This window comes from Acomys minous, assembly GCF_964271855.1.
Source record: "Acomys minous genome assembly, chromosome: 8".
Taxonomy (NCBI): Eukaryota; Metazoa; Chordata; class Mammalia; order Rodentia; family Muridae; genus Acomys; species Acomys minous.
This window is the reverse complement of record NC_140489.1, coordinates 47,880,555-47,900,113: the sequence shown is the minus strand read 5'-3', so window position 1 is coordinate 47,900,113 and position 19,559 is coordinate 47,880,555. Positions and strand designations below refer to the sequence as shown.

At 45.2% G+C, this 19,559-nt stretch overlaps 2 protein-coding genes across 3 annotated transcripts; one reads left to right on the top strand and one right to left on the bottom strand.

The window, feature by feature from the left end:
- Positions 1-1,866: 1,866 nt before the first annotated feature.
- On the bottom strand, positions 1,867-3,434 carry RPS29 (ribosomal protein S29). Its single transcript, XM_084792152.1, has 3 exons — positions 3,273-3,434; positions 2,953-3,052; positions 1,867-1,968 (listed from the first exon to the last, which is right to left on the bottom strand). Exons 1-3 carry the CDS (start codon positions 3,332-3,334, stop codon positions 1,960-1,962), a joined length of 171 nt encoding a protein of 56 aa, XP_084648278.1. The 5' UTR covers positions 3,335-3,434; the 3' UTR covers positions 1,867-1,959.
- Positions 3,435-10,748: 7,314 nt separating this feature from the next.
- LRR1 (leucine rich repeat protein 1) lies at positions 10,749-19,307 on the top strand. 2 transcript variants are annotated; one of them, XM_084792511.1, is made up of 4 exons: positions 10,767-11,099; positions 12,329-12,427; positions 13,470-14,191; positions 18,885-19,307. In XM_084792511.1, exons 1-4 carry the CDS (start codon positions 10,893-10,895, stop codon positions 19,126-19,128), a joined length of 1,272 nt encoding a protein of 423 aa, XP_084648637.1. In that variant the 5' UTR covers positions 10,767-10,892; the 3' UTR covers positions 19,129-19,307. The 2 variants fall into 2 exon arrangements, with proteins under 2 accessions (XP_084648638.1, XP_084648637.1); XM_084792512.1 differs by lacking the exons at positions 13,470-14,191; positions 18,885-19,307 and adding an exon at positions 13,022-13,447 and having other exon boundaries at positions 10,749-11,099.
- Positions 19,308-19,559: the final 252 nt, after the last annotated feature.

Genomic DNA, 19,559 nt, shown 5'->3' with positions numbered 1-19,559 from the left:
AGTCAGTGCCTACCTAACTCCTGCCTACGCCACCCAAGATCATTTGCCTAGATTCCTCTTGCCTCAGCCTCGTAAGCACTCAGTGGATCTGAGAGCTCCTACTACACTTTTTACACAGATGTAAATGTAAGGCTTCCGTCTCACTGCTACCTACAGCCAGTTCTTTGCTGCCTTTTTCTTCCAATACTACCAGGCAGTGCTGCTACACGTGTTATCAATTTAGTACAGTATTTGAATTTGGTGAATACCTAAGACCTACCATGTTCTCAAACTTTGAGTCATCTGGTTCAGTTCAGACTGAACATGGCTGTTTTATAATTTCCTTCTGTACACACACAAGGGTAGGACTCATGTATGCCATGGTACAACTTGCTAGACTTACCTGGCTCTGTGGGTTCCATATATGGAACTCAGATTATCAAGCTTGGTGGCTAACACCTTACCCCTCTGAACCATCTGTGCCCTTTTAAGCTTTTGAGACAAAGCCTCACTGTATAGCCCTGGAACTGCTTGTGTAAAACAGGCAGACAGTCGCCTCTACCTCCAGGGGTATAATTTAAGACCACTTCAAAACATAGTTGCCTACACTTTAAGTCTAGGCACCAGAGGTTAAAGGCAGACAGCCAGGGTTCAAGACAAACCTCAAATACAGTGAAACCCTACCAAAACTGTGTAGCCTTTTAGCTGGCCTCAAACTCAAAATATCGGCCTGCTTCTGCCTCTCAATTTTTTTTTTTTTTTTTTTTGGTTTTTTGAGACAGGGTCTCTCTGTGTAGCCTTGGCTGCTCTGGACTCACTTTATAGACCAGGCTGGCCTCGAACTCACAGCGATCCGCCTACCTCTACCTCTACCCGAGTGCTGGGATTAAAGGCGTGCGCCACCACGCCCGGCTCAAATTGTTGAAATTAAAAGTATGCACCACTATCACCAGGCTAAGAACACTTTATTATCTAATATTTCCCACAAGTATGCAAAATCCAAAGACCATAAACTTTAATCAGATCTAATCTCTCAAACCAGGCATGATGGTGCACGCCTTTAATCCCAGCACTTGGGAGGCAGAGGCATCACTGTGAATTCAAGGTCAGACTTGTCTACAAAGCAACTCCAGGACAGCCAAGGCTACACAGAGAAACCCTGTCTCAAAAAACAAATCTAGCCGGGCGTGGTGGCGCACACCTTTAATCCCAGCACTCGGGAGGCAGAGGCAGGTGGATCACTGTGAGTTCGAGGCCAGCCTGGTCTACAAAGCGAGTTCAGGACAGCCAAGGCTACACAGAAACCCTGTCTCAAAACAAACAAACAAAAAAATCTAATCTCTCCTCTGGTATTCGTTACCCACCCAGTCATGTTAAAAGCCATACTACGTCCTTTACTCAGCAAGTCCTCAGTGATGAGCTTTCTAGGTCTGTGCCAGTCATCAGCAAGTATTTGTCTGTGAGCCGCGTGCATGCCCAGAGCCACAGAAGGCATCAAGTCCCTGGAACTGGAGTTGACAGTTGTGAACCGCAACATGGGTACTGAGATTCAAACCCAGGTTCACCAAACTGCCACATCTCCACCCCCAAGATATTAATATGAGGATTTAGTTCAATTGGTAAAATGCTCACCTAACATGCAAGCCTTGGGTTGAATCCCAGTACCCCATACTCCACCGAGTATGCCAGTCTCCCTACACTCTGGGAGTATAAATAGGAAGCTCAGGGGTTCAACGTCATCCCCAGCAAGATAATAGTATGAGGTCACCCTGAGACCTGTCAACAATAATTCAAAAACTGATCTCTTAGCACTAAGGAGGCAAGGAAAGGATCTAAAGCCAGGTTGGCAATAAAAACAAAGACAAATAAACCCCAAGTACACGGGAATAGAAGGCCTTCACTTTTTTATTCTTTATGTACAAAGGCTAGCATGGTCCGCTTCACTGGGCCGACAGTCTTGAATAATCCACTCAAGGTCGCTCAGTCCAACTGCAAAGAAAAAACACATAGAAGAGTTTATTACTTTAGAATGGGATCCTGGCATTTTCACTGGTTCTCTCTAAGCACTACTTCCCAATACAATACCACACAAGATACCTTAACGCAGTGTTTTTTCAGAGCTACTAGTTACATTAAAAACAAAAAACTAGCCAGGCATGGTGGCGATCGCCTTTAATCCCAGCACTTAGGAGGCAGAGGGATCTGAGTTCAAGGCCAGCCTAGTTTACAAGGTTAAGTACAGGATAGCCAAGGCTACACAGAGAAACCCTGTCCGGAAGACCCAAAAACAAAAACCACCTCTTACTAACCTAGGCCTACCACCAGAGTGTGGGAGCCAGCAACTGTTCTCCAATCTATGAGTCAATCAAATCTCTAAATCCGACCATTAGGCTTAACAGCAATTATTTGGTCAACACTCCAAAGTCTGAGCTTAAAACAGTCTCTGCTGCACCTCAGAGAGCACGCGTAAAGGTGTAGGCTCTTTAAATACAAGCTTATTTAAAAACCGGTCCTGAATGCATGATGACATACACCTTTAATCCCAGCAGGGCTCCCAGCCTACTCTTGACAATTCCAGGACAGCCAGGGCTACAGAGAAAACCTGTCTTGAAACCACCCCCTCCCTCCAAAAATATTGGTTCAAATAAACGGTGAGCCTTATACCAAAAAGCAAACAAACTTGTTTTTGACCAAAAAAAAAAAAAAAAGTGACTTTTGAGGAATCAAAGTTTCAAGTAGGACCGAAACCTAAGCTCCCTTCCCCGTATAATCAAGCATTGTCAGCCAAAAACTTAATTCGGCTAGAAAATAGTTACTACGTGGAAACCTGTAGTATCTCCTACAAAGTTAAACATTTTGCTTAACCTGACACTTAAAATACATTAAGGCCTTCACTGGAACTCGGCCTGCTGTCCGGGCCTGGGTCTAGGGTTCCCGCCCGCATCATGGAGGATGGCGTCCGACGGCGCGTACCTTAATGAAGCCTATGTCCTTCGCGTACTGACGGAAACACTGGCGGCACATGTTGAGCCCGTATTTCCGGATCAGACCGTGGCGGTTAGAGCAGACGCGGCTGGATGGCAGGAGGGGAAAAAAAAAAGATGTTATTTTTAAATGCCAGATCGGCACCCAAGACCACCCGCACCAGGGCCGGCCGGGGCTAGCACAAGCCCGTAATGGCGGCTCGGAAAGGCCGGGCCTGCCCGCGCCGGCCGCGGGACTTGAGTCTCCCTGGCAGCCCCGCCAACGGCGGCCCTTTCCCCGATCCCCGATCGCCACAGTCCGTTTCTCACCAGGAGCGAGAGCCCTGGCCGAACTTCCGTGGGTGACTCCAGTAGAGCTGCTGGTGACCCATCTTGCCTTCAGACAGCCAAAGAGGAAAAAGGGGCGAGCTCGCGCACGCACGCGCTCTTCACGGGCGCCACACTTGACCCAGAATGCAACGCTAAGACGTGACGCGTGCGCAGTGCGACAACATTGGTCCACGAGTGTGCTTTGAGTGACATTTCTAAGGCAGGCTGGGCGGGCACAGCAGGTGACGTCACTCCAGCCCTAAACTCTAGTATCTCCCGGCCGCCCTCAGCCACCGCCGGGCGCGGTGGCGCACGCCTGTAGTCCCAGCTACTCGGGAGGCTGAGGCAGGAGGATCGCTTGAGTCCAGGAGTTCTGGGCTGTAGTGCGCTATGCCGATCGGGTGTCCGCACTAAGTTCGGCATCAATATGGTGACCTCCCGGGAGCGGGGGACCACCAGGTTGCCTAAGGAGGGGTGAACCGGCCCAGGTCGGAAACGGAGCAGGTCAAAACTCCCGTGCTGATCAGTAGTGGGATCGCGCCTGTGAATAGCCACTGCACTCCAGCCTGGGCAACATAGCGAGACCCGGTCTCCTTTTTTGACTCTTCAAGACGACCACTACTTTTCAAAATTCATTTTTCTCCCATGTAATATATCCCGATCGCAACCTTTTCATTTTTTTTTAACTCTAATGTTCACTTAGAAATATGGTTTTTTACCTTCACTCAGTACTGACACCTACTGGCGTAAACTTATAACACAACCTAAATCAACTGCAATGAGTAGGTGTCAACGGTAGGGGTTTCTTTCCCTCTTTTTAAACGACAGATTTTTAGTTGAACTTGACAGACTCCTCCAAGAGATACACGAACGTCATTCCAGGGAACGGGAATAATGTTTTAAGATCTGTGATATACTTGACTGTATCACCCTTAGTATAGTTGATACCTAAATGTACTTAGCTAAATTTTATTTTTGTTTTTTTTTTGTAACAGTCTTCCGGTGTAGGAGAGATTTTGCCCACAGAGGACTCACACTTCTTATAGCCTGCTGCTTCAATCTCAAGCACTGGGCTGCAGCAGTTTAGGTGGGTGAATTTGAAGAAAAAAAATGTGAAATAAAGATTGCTTATCTGGTAATTTGATAACAAAACAACTAACAACAATTTCAAAATACAAATAAGTTTCTGATGAAAAAAAAAAATCTAGGTGCCATGTTTTTCACAGAAACCTAAAGTTCTACAGGGCCCTGCCCTGAAATAAAACCTTTAACTAGATCTACAGAATGTAGCACAATTAAAGGGGGGCAGGGGAAAGCCCTCTGCATAAGACCTCTCATGAGAACTTAAAAACGTCGTTAAACTATGCTACTTTGGGATTTTTTTTTGTAAACAATCCATACCCAATTATTTCATAATAAAAGAAAGAATCGCCGATTTAAAGACCAGTTTTGATTTAATTTCTGTTGTCAAATCTATTGTTTTACACACACACACACACATACACACACGGGGGGGGGGGGGAGAGAAAGAATCTTCTCAATCCTTCCAATTCCAATTCTATTACTTGTTTGTTTATCTATCTTGCTTTGATGGGATGTAATACAACTAGAGAATCAGATGGGACACAGGCCTAGAGTAGCTTCCATGCTAGACAAGGTAAAAAGATAACCATGCAGAAGCATACCAGCTCCCTGGTCCCTTATTTTTCTTTCATCTATGCAGCACCAGTTGCTATTGATGGGAGAACACTGGCTTTGCAAAAGCAGGTGGCATGCCTCTCCTGGGTAGTCGGGCTTTCTTGAAGAGTTTGGCAGGCCTGTTTGTCAGCTGTCTTGGGATCTAAAGAGCATTTGTGTTTTCCTAGCCAGCTCTGTGAGATTAGCTAGCATTATGGCAATAAGTTTCTGGCAATCTGGAAAATATATTTCTGCAGGTTTGAGTGTACACACCTGTCAACTTGCTGATAGTTGGATTATTATATTGGATATAGTTCATCATTAGGATTTATGGTCCTGCTGGGCGGCGGTGGCGCCTGCCTTTAGTCCCAGCACTTGGGAGGCAGAGGCAGACAGATTGGTGTGCGTTTCAAGACTAACTGGTCTACAAAGCAAGCCCAGGACAGTCAAGGCTACACAGAGAGACTCTATCTTCTCAACACTTTTTTTTTTTGGAAGGTGGAATTGTTAATCATTGAATCTAGGGCTGAGTGGTGGTAGCACACGCCTTTAATCCCAACATTGGGAGGCTACACAGAGAAACCCTGTCTTGAAAAACAAAAACAAAAACAAAAACAAAATTGAATCTAGGGTCTCACACTTGTTAGACAAGCACCACCACTGAGTTCAAATGTCACTGCTTTCAGTGACAATCAGCATTCTCGTGATCTCAGGGTTAGGTAAATCAGACAGAAAAACAGTTCTAGCTGGGCGTGGGATTAGTCCCAGCACTTGAGAGGCAGAAGCAGGCAGATCTCTGAGTTGGAGGCCAGCCTGGTCTATGTAGCAAGTACCAGGCCAGCTAAAGCTATATAGTGAGACCATCTCACAATTAAATTAATTTTAATTTAAAAATAAAATTTCCGAAACACCAAAACCAATTAATGGAGATAATAGTACAATTCTGTCTTTTGGCCAGATGTGGTAGCCTCTAATTCCAACATTCAGGAGTCAGAGGCTCCTCTGTGAATTGAAGCCTGGCTTTCAGAAAAAAATTACAGACCAGCTAGGGCTGCCTACTGAGACCCTGTCAAAGAAAAAAAAAAAAATCTTTCTTGAGTCAGGTGTGGTAGTGCACTTAGGGGGTAAGGTTAGAGGATCATAAATTAAAAGCCAGCTGGGTTATAAAGCATGTTGCAGGGCAGCCTGGGCTACATAGCAAGACCCTATTGATGATGATGATGGTGGTGGTGATGGTGATGGTGATGGTGATACGATGATGGTGCTTTCTAGAACAACTACTATGAAATTTGTGTTACTCGAGGTTCTCCAAAGGGACAGAGTCAATAGGATAGGTGGGTAGATGGATAGCTAGATAAATTATTGATATCCATATTGGTAAGGGAAATCTATTATAGAAATTGGCTCATATAATACCTGCAAGCCGGAAACCCTAAGATGCCAGTAGCATGGATCAGTCCACGTTCAAGGGCCTCAGAACCTGAAGGCTTGAAGACTGAGGGTGGACTGCTGTAAGTACCAGAAAGATCGCTGGCCCTCCGGGTGCCTGCCTGCCCACACTGAAGCTGAGTCTTCCCCACTTTGTCTAACTCACTCACCAGTCTTCTCTAGAAACACACTCGTTGACACCCTTAAGAGTAGTGATATGGAGCTGGTGAGATGGCTCAGAGGTTAAGAGCACTGTCTGTTCTTCCAAAGGTCATGAGTTCAATTCCCAGCAACCACATGGTGACTCACAACCATCTACAATGAGATCTGGTGCCCTCTTCTGGTGTGCAGGCCCACATGTGTGTGGAATACTGTCTAAATAATAAATAAATCTTTAAAAAAAAATTAAAAAAAAAAAAGAGTAGTGATATGGCCAGGCAGTGGTGGTGCACACTTTTAATCCCAGCACTCGAGAGGCAGAAGCAGGTGAATCCCTGTGAGTTCGAGGCCAGCCTGGTCTACAAAGTGAGTCCAGGACAGCCAGAGCTACACAGAGAAACCTTGTCTCAAGGGGGGAAAAAAAAAATCAAAGAGTAGTGATGTGATTGTTCCTTTAGGCATCTGTAAAAGGAACTTTATTCTCCTGATGTCATTTTTGTCTCTGAGGCTTACTGCCTCCATCTGCTAATCTAGGCCTGGAAGCTTCTAGCCTCCATACAGTCTAACGTAGGCCTAGGATGTTTTCAGCCTCTGAGACTTACTGCTGAATTAGTTCACCCTTTCCAGCTCTTTCTGAACTCCAGCTAGCTGGCTCAACTCAACTGTTCTGCCTCAAACTCCTCTCCAAACTGACTGACTCAAATTGGTTTCTCTCAGTTTCTCACTGAATAGCTCTGCTGGGCCTCAAACCAACTCTAGCAATCCATTCTAATCTTCTGGCTCCTTCTCATTCTCTGGCCATGCTCTGAGTTAAATTCCTCTACAAATACTTTTCTTTTTCTTTTTCTTTTTTCCCCCATTTAGTTTTTCAAGACAAGGTTTCTCTGTGTAGCCGTAGCTGTCCTGTCTGTCTCACCTGTGTCTAGCTTGTTCTCTCTCTTCAAGTTCTCTCTGTACAACTGTCCTGTAAAACCTGCCTCTGAATTCCAGGAACTGAACTGTCATGAATTCAACTACCCTGCACTGTCTCTCAACTCACTCTCAATGTGACTGCCTGACCAGCACTGACTAGAACTCAGAGATCTGCAGGCCTCTGTCTCCTGAGTGCTGGGATTAAAGACTTGTACCATTATGCCTAAACCTAAGCTTTGCTTTTCTTTCTTCCTTTCTTTCTTTCTTTCTTTCTTTCTTTCTTTTTTTTTAGACAGGGTTTCTCTGTATAGCCCTGGCTGTAGACTAGGCTGGCCTTGAACTCACAGAGATCCACCTGCCTCTGCCTCCCAAGTGCTGGGACTAAAGGCATGCGCTGCTATGTCCAGTAGATACTCTTTTTGTTTGTTTGTTTGTCTGTTTTTTGAGACAGGGTTTTTCTGTGCCGCCTTGGCTGTCCTAGACTCACTTTGTAGACCAAGATGGCCTCGAACTCACAACGATCCACTTGTCTCTGCCTCCTGAGTGCTGGGATTAAAGGAGTGCTCCACTACCACCCGGCTTTTTCTATTTCTTAAATTACTGCTTTTAGGTTTTATTTTAAAATTCTTGTGTGGAGCCAGGTAGGTGGGGTGGTGCACAGCTTTATCCCAGCACTAGGCACAGAGGCAGGTGGATCACTTTGAGTTCTACAAAGTGAGTCCAAGACAGCCAAGGATACACAGTGAAACCTTGTCTCTAAAACAAACAAACAAACAAAAGTTCTTGTGTGTCAGTGTGTTTGTGTGCATGTGTGGGAGAGAGAATCCTTAAGAGAGTTATAGTAGAGTCACTAGGGATGTGGTGTATTGGGAGGGAACTTGTCCAGCTGCGCCACAGCCCTTGGTTCCGTTCCCACTTCCTGTCACTGCCTGATGTCTGGGTGGTGGTGGTTGTTATGTAAAACACTTTCCCTGTGATGCTCTTACCTTTTCACATTTCATCTTAGAACTTGAATCCATTTCAACTTTGCTTTCTGCCCCATCCCCAAGGTAGAGGGAGGATAAATCAGAATTGAGACCACGTATATAAGGAATGTGAATTTAAGACGAGGCTGCTCTGTCTGTTAAACAAGTAGCACATGTTTCTGTAATTTATGTAGCGTAGCTACATGTGTGACTGATTTCTCCGTTCTGCAAATACGCTTTGCGTACCTGTTCTCCACGAGCCCTAGCTAAGTCTTGTAGCTAGCACGAGACTCAGAACCCAGGAAGCCTGCAGTCTAGAGGTCAAGACATGGGTAAATAGGGGCTGGAGAGCTGGCCCAGTGGTTAAGAGCACTGCCTGCTCTTCCTAAAGGACCAGGGTTCAATTCCCAGCACCTACATGGCAGCTCACAACTGTCAGTAACTCCAAGATCTGACACACTCACGCCAACGCACATAAATTAAAGTTAAACAAAAAAATATTAAAAAAAAAAAAAAGACATGCATAAATAACCATAGCTGGGTGGTTTAGTATTCAAGGCACTTGTGTTTCATGACAAAAGACTGCCCCAATGGCACATGGACACATGGTTGAAAACAAAATAGGCATGGTTTATTAAGAGAAAGCACTCCGGAGAGTGGGAGTGGACCAGGGAGCTGAGAAAAAAGCAACTGTCTCTCCCAAGTCTGTACAACAGGGGCTCCCCATTCCCCCACCCCCACCCCTCAACTGTCCTTTTAGGTACATGAAGCCCAGGAGAGGAAGGCCTTCCAGTCTTTTTGAGGGGGGAGGGGGAGGGGGGGTCGGCAAACTGCGCATGCTCCACTTGTTTGTGTGAAGCCCAAGTGGGCAAGGGCTGCCAGTCCTTGTCAACTGACTTCAGTCTCCAGTCCCTGCTTACTCTCTTGCCACAATCTAAGCTAGCTACACACCACAGTGAATACTGTCGACTTCAGGCATAGATGAGAACATATGCCAGAAACTCAGGAAAGTAACTGAAAAGACATTTTAGGTGTAATCGGAGTTTTCAAGATGGAAGATCAGTGCCCGGCGCGCACCTTTAATCCCAGCACTCAAGAGGCAGCGGCGAGCAGATCGCTGTGAGTTCCAGGACAGCCTAGTTTACAGAGCTAGTTCTAGGAACGTCCTACTGCCACCTTTCTAGGACAGCATAATTCCTAACTACAACTTAGTTCCCTATTCTTATACCCACAGATAAATGTAGCTCTCGCTTAACAAAGACTCTTTTATTTGCAGCACGCGGAGACCATTACAGAGAGCCACCATTGGTCAAAACGCCGAGAACAATGACTATGGGATGCCCAGCACCAACTGATACACCTAGAACACAACACCTACACCTTAGGCTCAGGGAACATCCCGGAAGAGTGGGGGGGGGGGGGAGAGAGACAAAAAAAAATTGTAAAAAATGGGAAAACCAGGAAGTCAGCTTCTAGATTGTGTCTTCTACAAATGACAAGGAATCTCCACCCGTGAAATCTCAACAACATGGCTACCTAAGTAAGACCTAACAAAGAGCATGCTATCATACAAAGGGGGACATCCTCCAACTCTAGACGATGAGCTACAGGCAATTAAAGACTGCCGAGAAAAAGATAATTATTCTACCCTAAGGATAAGCCCCTAAAAGGTTATCCAACATAAGTGGTCTGAAAACATACACATAAAAGCTTAGCATACACCTTTAGTCCCAGCATGTGGGAGGCAAAAGCAGGTGGGGATTTCTATGGGTTGGAGAACAGCCTGGTCTACATAGCAAGTTCCAAGCTACATAGTCAGATCGTGCACCACTTCACCTCGAGAGCAAGCACCTCTCTAGCCCAGGCTCAGGAAATAAAAGAGATTGTGAGGTGAACGTGGGTCTCGACTCTCTTGCTAAAGCCCAGTAGCAGAAAAAGGGCTGCAAAGTGAAGTTTACTCAACAAGAGTCGCCTCGCCAGGTACTGTCACCTAAAGCTCCGCTCTGACTTGACAGATGCTGCCTGACGAGAGCACGTCCTCTCTGGCGTGTATCTCAAATGACTGTCCCTATAAACAGGGTGACAGCTGCCTTCCCTCAGGTACCCCCTAACCCAGGGTGTGCTGGCCTCTCGCAAGGGGCACGGGAACAGCGGGACCTGCAGTTCAAACTGGCACCAACCGTGCCTCCTGCCAAGGAAGGACATGGCGCCCTCGGCGGCTGCCTGTCCGAAGACAGAAGGAAGGCCCTCCGTGCGCACCGACCACAAAGAGGTTCAATCAATAAACGTAAAACAATCTAAGAAATGGATACTCCACACGTCCTACGGGGTCTTTGGGGTGGAACTCTGAGAAGCCACAAAGCCGGCAGATGCAGGCGGGGCCACGGACAGCCCTGACGTGAGGCCCCCCCCGGAGGCCCCGCCCGTCGAGAGGCGCCAGTTTCAAAGCCGGGCGGCCGGGAGGCGGGCTAGTGGCGCAATGAGGCTGCATTGTGAGGTGGAGGTCCGTAGCTGTCACTTACCCGCCTTGGGACTCAAGGCCCGAGGCAAGGGCGTGCGAGCGGTGGTGGGCCTGTGCCAGCCGCCGCGCAGGAGTGAGCTGCAGCCTGGGGGAAGTGCAGAGTCCGGCGGCGGGGCCTGCCTGCTTGTTTCCACCATGAAGGACAGGCAGGGAACCCGCTACGAGGTAAGGGACCGGGCGCCCTGAGCCTCTCTCTACCCACTCCTTACTTCAGTCGCCGGTTTCTGCTGGTGTGACTTGTAGACACCAGCCCTGGCCGTGTACAAGCCTCCGAAACTGCAGCAAAGCAGCTGATTTGAGGGGCCACATAGCGTCGTCCCAAATGCTGGGATTAAAGGCTTGTGCCACTAACCGTGCTGGGGGCGGACTCGGCGGAGATCCACCTGTCTCTCCCTCCTGAGCGCTGGGATTAAAGGCGCACGTCACCACACCTAGCCTTCCAGGAAAAAAACATTTAATACAGATTTAATTGTTTCTTCATTTAAATCCTTTAGTGAATTTCATGGTTCTTGAGTCTTGAACTCTTCGCTGTTTTTTTTCCCCCATACTCAACCCCGCCCCCCCCCCAAAACCCAACATCTTAGCCATTCTAAATTTCTGAGTCCTTGGCGTCTCACAGTTACCACGCTCTCTCCCTTCCTGCCTCTGCATATGTTCCCTTCGCCTTAGGTGCTATGTCCTTCTATCCCTCCTGACCACTTCCCCAACATGTCCCTAGTCCTTTAATTCTCTCACCTTTAAAATCACGTTTCTACTAAACAGGATAAAGTTTCCTTGCCTAGGTTGTAGCAACCTACTATCTTTTTGTTGTGCTTATTTAATAACCATCTTCTTCAGACTGTCAACGCTACCTCTTGTCACCGTACCCTTCTTGTTCAACACTGCTCCGTGTTCTTATTGTGGTGCCTGGTACGTAACAGCCTCTTAGTAAAGAGTTGTCGAAGTCTAAAGCAAAAAAATCAGTTATGAAGAGTTTTGAGCACCAATCACCGGTCTAGTTCAGAGGTTACCATAGCAACAAGACATGCTTTCTGCCCTCTAGCTGAAGGCATGTTCACCTAGGCTAAGTAAGGGACTGAGGCTATGACGTAGGAAACTACTGCTGGCACGCCTACTATCGCCATGTGACTGGGTTAGAAAGGGGAAACATTCCCTAAAAAGGAAGGAAAGACACTGAGCCGGCAGAGCAGTAATGCCCAGTGTCAGCTGGTGGAAAGCTGTAACTATTCATCTGTTTGTTTGTTTTTTTTAAAGGTAACCAAACAAAAACTCCATAAAACACTTAGACATGGGACTAAAAGCTAGACCAGAACCCAGTTGCAGTGAGTGTTATTGAATAGTAATGGCTTGTTTTGTCGCCTCCCCCCTTCTCCACCCCTTTGATTTCTAATCAGCTAAGAGAGAACGTTGAACAGCTCTTCACCAAATTTGTGGATGAGGGGAAAGCCACTGTTCGGTTAAAGCAGCCTTCTGTGGACATCTGTCTGAGCAAGGTATGATACTGGAAATAGTAACAGAAAAACTAGACCAACCAGGCGCAGCACTAAACGCTTGTAAACCCAGCACTCAGAAAGCTGAGGCAGGAGGGTTTCTATAAGCCCAAAGCTAGTGTAATCTACGTGTCATGTGCTTGGGCATCCAGAGATATATAGGGAGGCCACATCCAAACAGATTGTTTGGCTGTTAAGGCGTCTTGATAGCCCATATAGCAATTAGGTGTCTTTTTGGTGTGTCTGAGATAAGGGTGTGAGCCCAGGCTGAGCTAAAACTGACCTAAAACTGCCTCAACTTCTCTACTGCTGGGAATACAGGCCTGGCCCACCACATACAGCTTTCCAATATCTATTATTATTGTTGTTATTATTAATACATTTTAAAAGTATTTTTTTGCGTGTCTTAGTCACTGTTCTGTTTGCTGTTAAGAGACACCATGACCAAGGCAGCGCTTATAAAAGAACGTTTAATTGGGGGCTTGCTTACAGTTTCGGGAGCTTAGTCCATTATCATAGTGGCAAGGAAAATGGAGGCATGAGCATATGTGTGGCAACAGTATCCGAGACCCTTGCATCCTTATCTCCGATCTGTAGGCAGAGAGAGAAGGAGACCATTGTGAACGGCCTGATATGGATGCTGTGAACTGAACCTGGGTCGTCAGCCTAGACTAACAAGCACTTTTAACAGCTGAGCCATCTCACCAGCCCCGTGCTTTTTATTTACTGACTCTGTGTGTATGCGTGTCTGTACATGGGAGGAGGTCTGAGGCGCTAGGGTTGTTTCTCCACTTCCACTATGTGGGTTTTAGGGATTGAACTCAGGCTGTCATGCTTAACAACAAGCACCTTTACCCACTGCCCCTTAAATCGTTCAGAGTTAGAATTTAGACCAAGTACTAAGATGTTTTTTTTACAGTCCAGTTCAAAAGAAATGATTGCATAGCTGGTGTATGCAGCTGTAGGAATTTTAAAGGAAGATCTAGCAAGCATGAAGTATTTAAAATGGGATTTATAATTGTGTAACTTGTTTTTATTTATTCAGGCCAATCCTGGCAGTTTAAAGACTTTCCTTTCAGCTATGAGACTGGCTCATAGAGGCTGTGACATCGACACACAACTTTCAACACTCAAACCAGTGAAGACTTCAGAATTTGAAAAATTTAGAACCAAAATGGTTATCACATCCAAAAAGGATTATCCTCTGAGCAAGAGCTTTCCGTACTCTCTGGAGCATCTTCAGGTTTCTTACTGTAGGCTTGCCCGAGTTGATATGCGTATGCTTTGCTTAAGAAACCTTAAGAAGTTAGACCTGAGTCACAATTGTATAAAAAAGCTTCCAGCTACAATTGGAGACCTCACCCACCTTCAAGAGCTTAACCTCAATGACAATCACTTGGAGTCGTTCAGTGTGCCCTTGTGTCATTCCACACTCCGGAAGTCACTTCAGAGTTTGGATCTCAGCAAGAACAAAATCAAGGCCCTCCCTGTGCAGTTTTGCCAGCTCCAGGAACTTACAAATTTAAACCTTAATGATAATGAGTTGATTCATTTTCCTTTCAAGATAGGACGGCTAACAAACCTTCGTTTTCTGTCAGCAGCTCGGAACAAGCTTAGAAATCTACCTTGTGAATTTAGAATGTTATCCCTGGAGTACTTGGATCTTTTTGGAAATACTTTTGAAAAACCAGAAATCCTTCCAATTATAAAGCTTCAAGTACCATTAACTTTACTGGAATCTTCTGCACAAACCGTACTATCCAAAAGGTAAGACTTTCAGTTATAAAATATGGTACTTTGGTAGCAGCATCCAAATATTCTGATGAAACTCAGAGTCATAGTCTTTTTGGGCTTTTTTACTTAGTTGCTTGGTGGAACTAGGGAGTAGTGGGGGGATTTACAATACTGCAGATTCAGAAGGCAGAGAACAACTTCTGGGAGTAGTTCCTTCCACCGTGCTGGTTCCAGGGCTGAACTCAGGTCACCAGACTTGGCCACAAGCACCGTTACTCACTGAGCCATCTCACCTGACCCAACAGTCAAGTCTTAACAGCTCCTGACACTGTGCACAGCCTGGCCCTTGGTACAGTGGCCTTCACGCTCCTCCCCTCTGCTTGGAATCTCACAGCTCGTTCCATTGCTTCATCTGGTTCTCTGTCCTCCTGTCTTTCCAGAGATCTACCTGCCCACTCTACCTTATATGGCTTACTTATTTTTTTGTTATTGTTACAGTGCTTTTTACTTATCTTTTTTAATTTTTTTATGTATACAGTGCTACCTGCATGTATATTTGCAGGCTAGAAGAGGGCATCAGATCACATTACAGATGGTTCTGAGCTACCATGTGGTTTCTGGGAATTGAATTCAGGACCTCCGGAAGATCAGTTAGTGCCTTTAACCTCTGAACCATCTCTCCAGCCTTTTTTTTTTTTTTTTTTTTTAATATAATGACTTGCTTGTCTGTTTGGTTTTGGTTTTCCAAGATAGGGTTTCTCTGTGTAGCTTTGGCTGTCCTGAACTCACTTTGTAAACCAGGCTGGCCTCAAACTCACAGAGATCCACCTGTGTTTGCCTCCCTGAGTACTAGGATTACAGGTGTGCCTCACAGTGCCCATCTCTGACTTAATTATTTATATTTTATATGTATTGTTTTTGTTGTTGTTGGGTTTTTTGTTGTTGTTGTGGGTTTGTTTTTTGTTTTTTGTTTTTGTTTTTGTTTTTGTTTTTTGTTCTTCGAGACAGGATCTCTCTGTGTAGCCTTGGCTGTCCTGGAGTCCTGGACTCACTTTGTAGACCAGGCTGGCCTCGAACTCACAGCGATCTGCCTGCCTCTACCTCCCTAGTGCTGGGACTAAAGGTGTGTGCCACCGCCCGGCTTATATTGGTATTTTGATTGCATGTATGTCTGTGTGAGGATGTCAAATCTCCTAGAGCTGGACTTACAGACAGTTGTGAATTGCCATGTGGTACTGGGAATTCAATCTGGTCCAGGTAAGAGCCGTCTCTCCAGCCCTTGTGTTTTTGTCTTTGTTTTTTGTTTACTATTTCCTACTTATGTCTTAAATGTTTTATCTTTGGGCAGGGGAGATGGCTCAGTGGTGAGGAGCACTGACTGGTTGTTCAGAGGAACTCACAATCACCTGTAACTCTCGTTCCAGAAAATCTGCTCCCCTGTACACATGTATGTGCACTCGTGCCTCCACAGGCACACATACATTGCACATTATGAAGTATGACATTCAGACATTTAACAAAAATAAATAAATGTTGTTTTAAATATGCTATCCTGGGGGCTGTGGTTAAGAGCACCACCTGCTCTTCCACAGGTCCTGAGTTCAATTCCCAGCAACCACCTGGTGGGTCACAACCATCTATAATGAAATCTGATGCCCTCTTCTGGCCTACAAGCAGACCTAACACTGTATACATAATAAATAAATCTTTTTTTAAAAAAAAATGCTATCCTGTGTTCCTGGTCTATATCAGACATTAATGGTTAGATGACTGTATAGCACCATATTCTCAAAATATGGTGCCCTGAGAAGCTGAAATAGCATCAGGTAAACCAGGTAGGAACCTGTTAAGAGGTGCAGTTTTGGATGGGATAACAATTGAGATGTAATATGAATAAATTAATAAAATATATTTAAAAAAAAAAAAAGAGCTGCGGGTTCTTGGTGTATACCCAAAACGTACTGAATCAGGAATTTTAAGAATGGGGACCAAGCCCGGCGTGGTGGCGCACGCCTTTAATCCCAGCACTTGGGAGGCAGAGGCAGGCGGATCGCTGTGAGTTCGAGGCCAGCCTGGTCTACAAAGTGAGTCCAAGACAGCCAAGGCTACACAGAGAAACCCTGTCTCAAAAAACCAAAAAAAAAAAAAAAAAAAAAGAATGGGGACCAGAGCCAGGCGTGGTGGTGCACACCTATAATCCCAGCACTCGAGAGGAAGAGGGAGGTGGATCGCTGTGAGTTCGAGGCCAGCCTGGTCTACAAAGCCGGTCCAGGACAGCCAAGGCTACACAGAGAAACCCTGTCTTGGAAAAAAAAAAAAAAAAGAATGGGGTCCAGGCTGGTTGATGGTGGCTCACAGCTTTAATCTCAGCACCCTGCAGGCAGAGGCAAGCAAATCACAAGAATTCAAGGCTAGGGCTGGAGAGATGGCTCAGAGGTTAAGGGCACTGACTGCTCCTCCAAAGGTCCTGAGTTCAAGTCCCAGCAACCACATGGTGGCTCACAACCATCTATAATGTGATATAATGTCCTCTTCTGGTGTGCAGGTGCAGACAGAGCACTGTATACATAATAATAAGTAAATAAATAAATATTTAAAAAAAAAAAAAAGAATTCAAGGCTAGCCTTGTCTATAAATGTAGTTCCAGGAGAGCCAGAGCTACACAGAGAAACACTGTCTAGAAGGGGGAAAAAAAAAAAAAAGACTGGGACCAGTTGTCCGCTTTAATAAGATCTTCAGGCAATTCTGATACACCCAAAAGTCTGAGGATTCCAATCTGGCACAATGCTGAAGTGTGACTGTCAAGCCACACTTGAATTGGACTACTGGCTTCATCCATTTGTATGATTTTAGCATGTTAGTTAACCTCTTAATCTCATCAGAAATTGGACTAATATTTTATGGAATTTTGAGACTAAATGAGCTAATATTATACCAACATATTCTGCACGTGAAGGACTGGGTAGCTGAGGGTGCTCTGGCTCTGACCTGCTGTGCTTTCCCGGGAATGACGTCCACTGACTTGGGTTTCGTTTTGTTGTTTGTTTCTTTCATCTATATGTGGAAGCTAGTTAGTGAACTAGCCTAGTTAGCATCAACTTGATAATCTAGAAACGCCTGAAAAAAGAGAGTGTCAGTTGAGTAATTGTCTTCATCAGGTAGGTTTGTGTACTGTCTGTGAAGGATTATCTTCATTAGTAGTTGACACTGGGGGGCCCAGCCCAGTGTGGGTCACCTTGTCTCTAGGCAGGTGATCCTAGGCTATATACGGAAGCTGGCTGAACATCAGTCTGAGCGAGCCAGCGAGTGAGCCCACAAGCTGCGTTTCTCCTAGGTTTCTGCTTCAAGCTCCTGCTTGGCTTCCTGCCTGACTTCCCTCACTGATTTGACTGTTACTTGGAAATATAACATGAAGTAAGACCTTTCTTCCGGAGTTGCTTTGTTGTTTTTGAGACAGGGTTTCTGTGTAATCTTGGCTGTCCTGGACTCAGTGTATAGATCAGGTTGGCTTCAAAATCATAGCTTTCTGCCCGCCTCTGCCTCCCAAGTGCTGGGATTACAGGACTACACCACTGTCCTGGCTTCCTGAGTTTGCTTTTTTAACAGGTTGTTTGTTACAGCAACAGAATGAAATTAGAACCAGACTATTGAGTGCCTACAACTACTAGAAAAAAGATATAAAGAAAATAGTGCATGGGCCAGGCAGTGGTAGCACACGCCTTTAATCCCAGTACTTGGGAGGTAGAGGCAGGCGGATCGCTGTGAGTTCGAGGCCAGCCTGGTCTACAAAGTGAGTCCAGGACAGTCAAGGCTACACAAAGAAACTTTGTCTCGAAAAACTAAAAAAGAAAGAAAGAAAGTGTATGTACTTATGTTTGAATGAGCACACCTCAAGCATCATTCCTTAGGGTCCATCCATATTATTTTTTTTAGAGATGGTCTCATTCTATGAGGAACTCACCAAGTAGATAGGCTGGGTGATCAGGGAGCCCAGGAGTCTGCCTGTTTCCACCTCCTTCGCCTCCACTGCACCCAGGTTTTGTATATGGGTTCTGTGGGTTCTCAGAACCTTCTCCTTAGTTCACAAGGACTTTACCTGCTAAGCTGTCTCCCCAGCACTTACCCCCAATCCTACTCCCTGAGGTGATTAACGTGGTGGTTTTGAGAGAAGTTGTACAGTGTAGTTCATGTTGGCCTCAAACTTGCAGCCCTCCCATTTTACTGCTGGGATTCATCTGTACACCACCACACCTAGCTTCTGCTGCTTTCCTTTAAACCGGAGAATGAACCTTAGGCTGCAAGTACCCTACTACCCAGTTAGGTTCTCTGCCCAATCAGGCCTTGAGTTTAGGATCTCCCTCCTCCAGCCTCCAGAACTGAGATTACAAGCCTGTGCACCAAGTCTTGCTTTTTAAGACAAGGTTTCATACGTTCAGGTTGACCTCAGTGTTTTTGTTTGTTTGAGACTTCTCTCCCTGTGTAGGCCTGTCTGGCCTAAACCCCAATCTGCCTCAGCGTCCAGAGTGCTTCCAGGATTATACCTAGAAAAATCTAGGAGATTTTTGTTATTTAGCTGTCTATTTCTCCTATTCTTAGCAGTTGACTCCTCTAACTCCCAAGTGCTGGGACTAAAATTGTGTGCCACCAAGCCCAGCTTCAATGTTCTAATTCTTGTCTAAATACATGAAATTAATCTAGTAACATTATATATATTTTTCCCCATTAGGATTCCATTTGGCCCTCATATCATTCCTTTCCATCTTTGCCAAGATTTGGATACTGCCAAAACCTGTGTCTGTGGAAGATTTTGTCTACAGTCATTCATTCAAGGAACTACTACAATTAATCTACACTCTATTGCCCACACTGTGGTCTTAGTAAATAATAACATGGGTAGAATGGAAGCTCCTATTATCTCTTATTTTTGTTCTCTTACCTGTTATGTAAATTCCTCTAATATGTTAAAATAATTACTGGTATAACAGAGTTCTTTAGATGTAGATTAGCTGAATATTTATTTGTGCTTTAACAGTAACATAGTGGAGAAAGGAAAGCTTTGTGTATATTTGTATGGGAAGAAAATGTATATTATGTTAGCCTTTTTAACCATTTGACTTTGGAATTTTAATTAAAGCTGAATTTAACTTTGGCAGTGGATCAATGGCTCAGCAGTAAAGAGCACATAGCTTCTGTTCCCAGCACCCACATTACGCATCACAACTATTTGTACTCCAGATCCAGGGAATCCAGTGCCCTCTCCTCATCCCCAAGGACACCAGACATGTATGTGGTATAGATGCATATGTTCAGTTAAAATACTAAATAAATCTTTACTTTTATTGTGAAGTTAGCAATATTCATGATCTCAGTGTTAGTTTCTGCCTCAAGTATACAGGACACA

Bases quoted from the DNA above. Each gene is read 5' to 3' on its own strand.
- RPS29 (XM_084792152.1), bottom strand. From the start codon at position 3,334: ATGGGTCACCAGCAGCTCTACTGGAGTCACCCACGGAAGTTCGGCCAG. The intron at 3,053-3,272 runs GTGAGAAACGGA...CCTGCCATCCAG, and splicing joins GGCCAGGGCTCTCGCTCCTG to CCGCGTCTGCTCTAACCGCC.
- LRR1 (XM_084792511.1), top strand. From the start codon at position 10,893: ATGAGGCTGCATTGTGAGGTGGAGGTCCGTAGCTGTCACTTACCCGCC. The intron at 12,428-13,469 runs GTATGATACTGG...TTATTTATTCAG, and splicing joins TGGACATCTGTCTGAGCAAG to GCCAATCCTGGCAGTTTAAA. The intron at 14,192-18,884 runs GTAAGACTTTCA...TTTCCCCATTAG, and splicing joins CAAACCGTACTATCCAAAAG to GATTCCATTTGGCCCTCATA.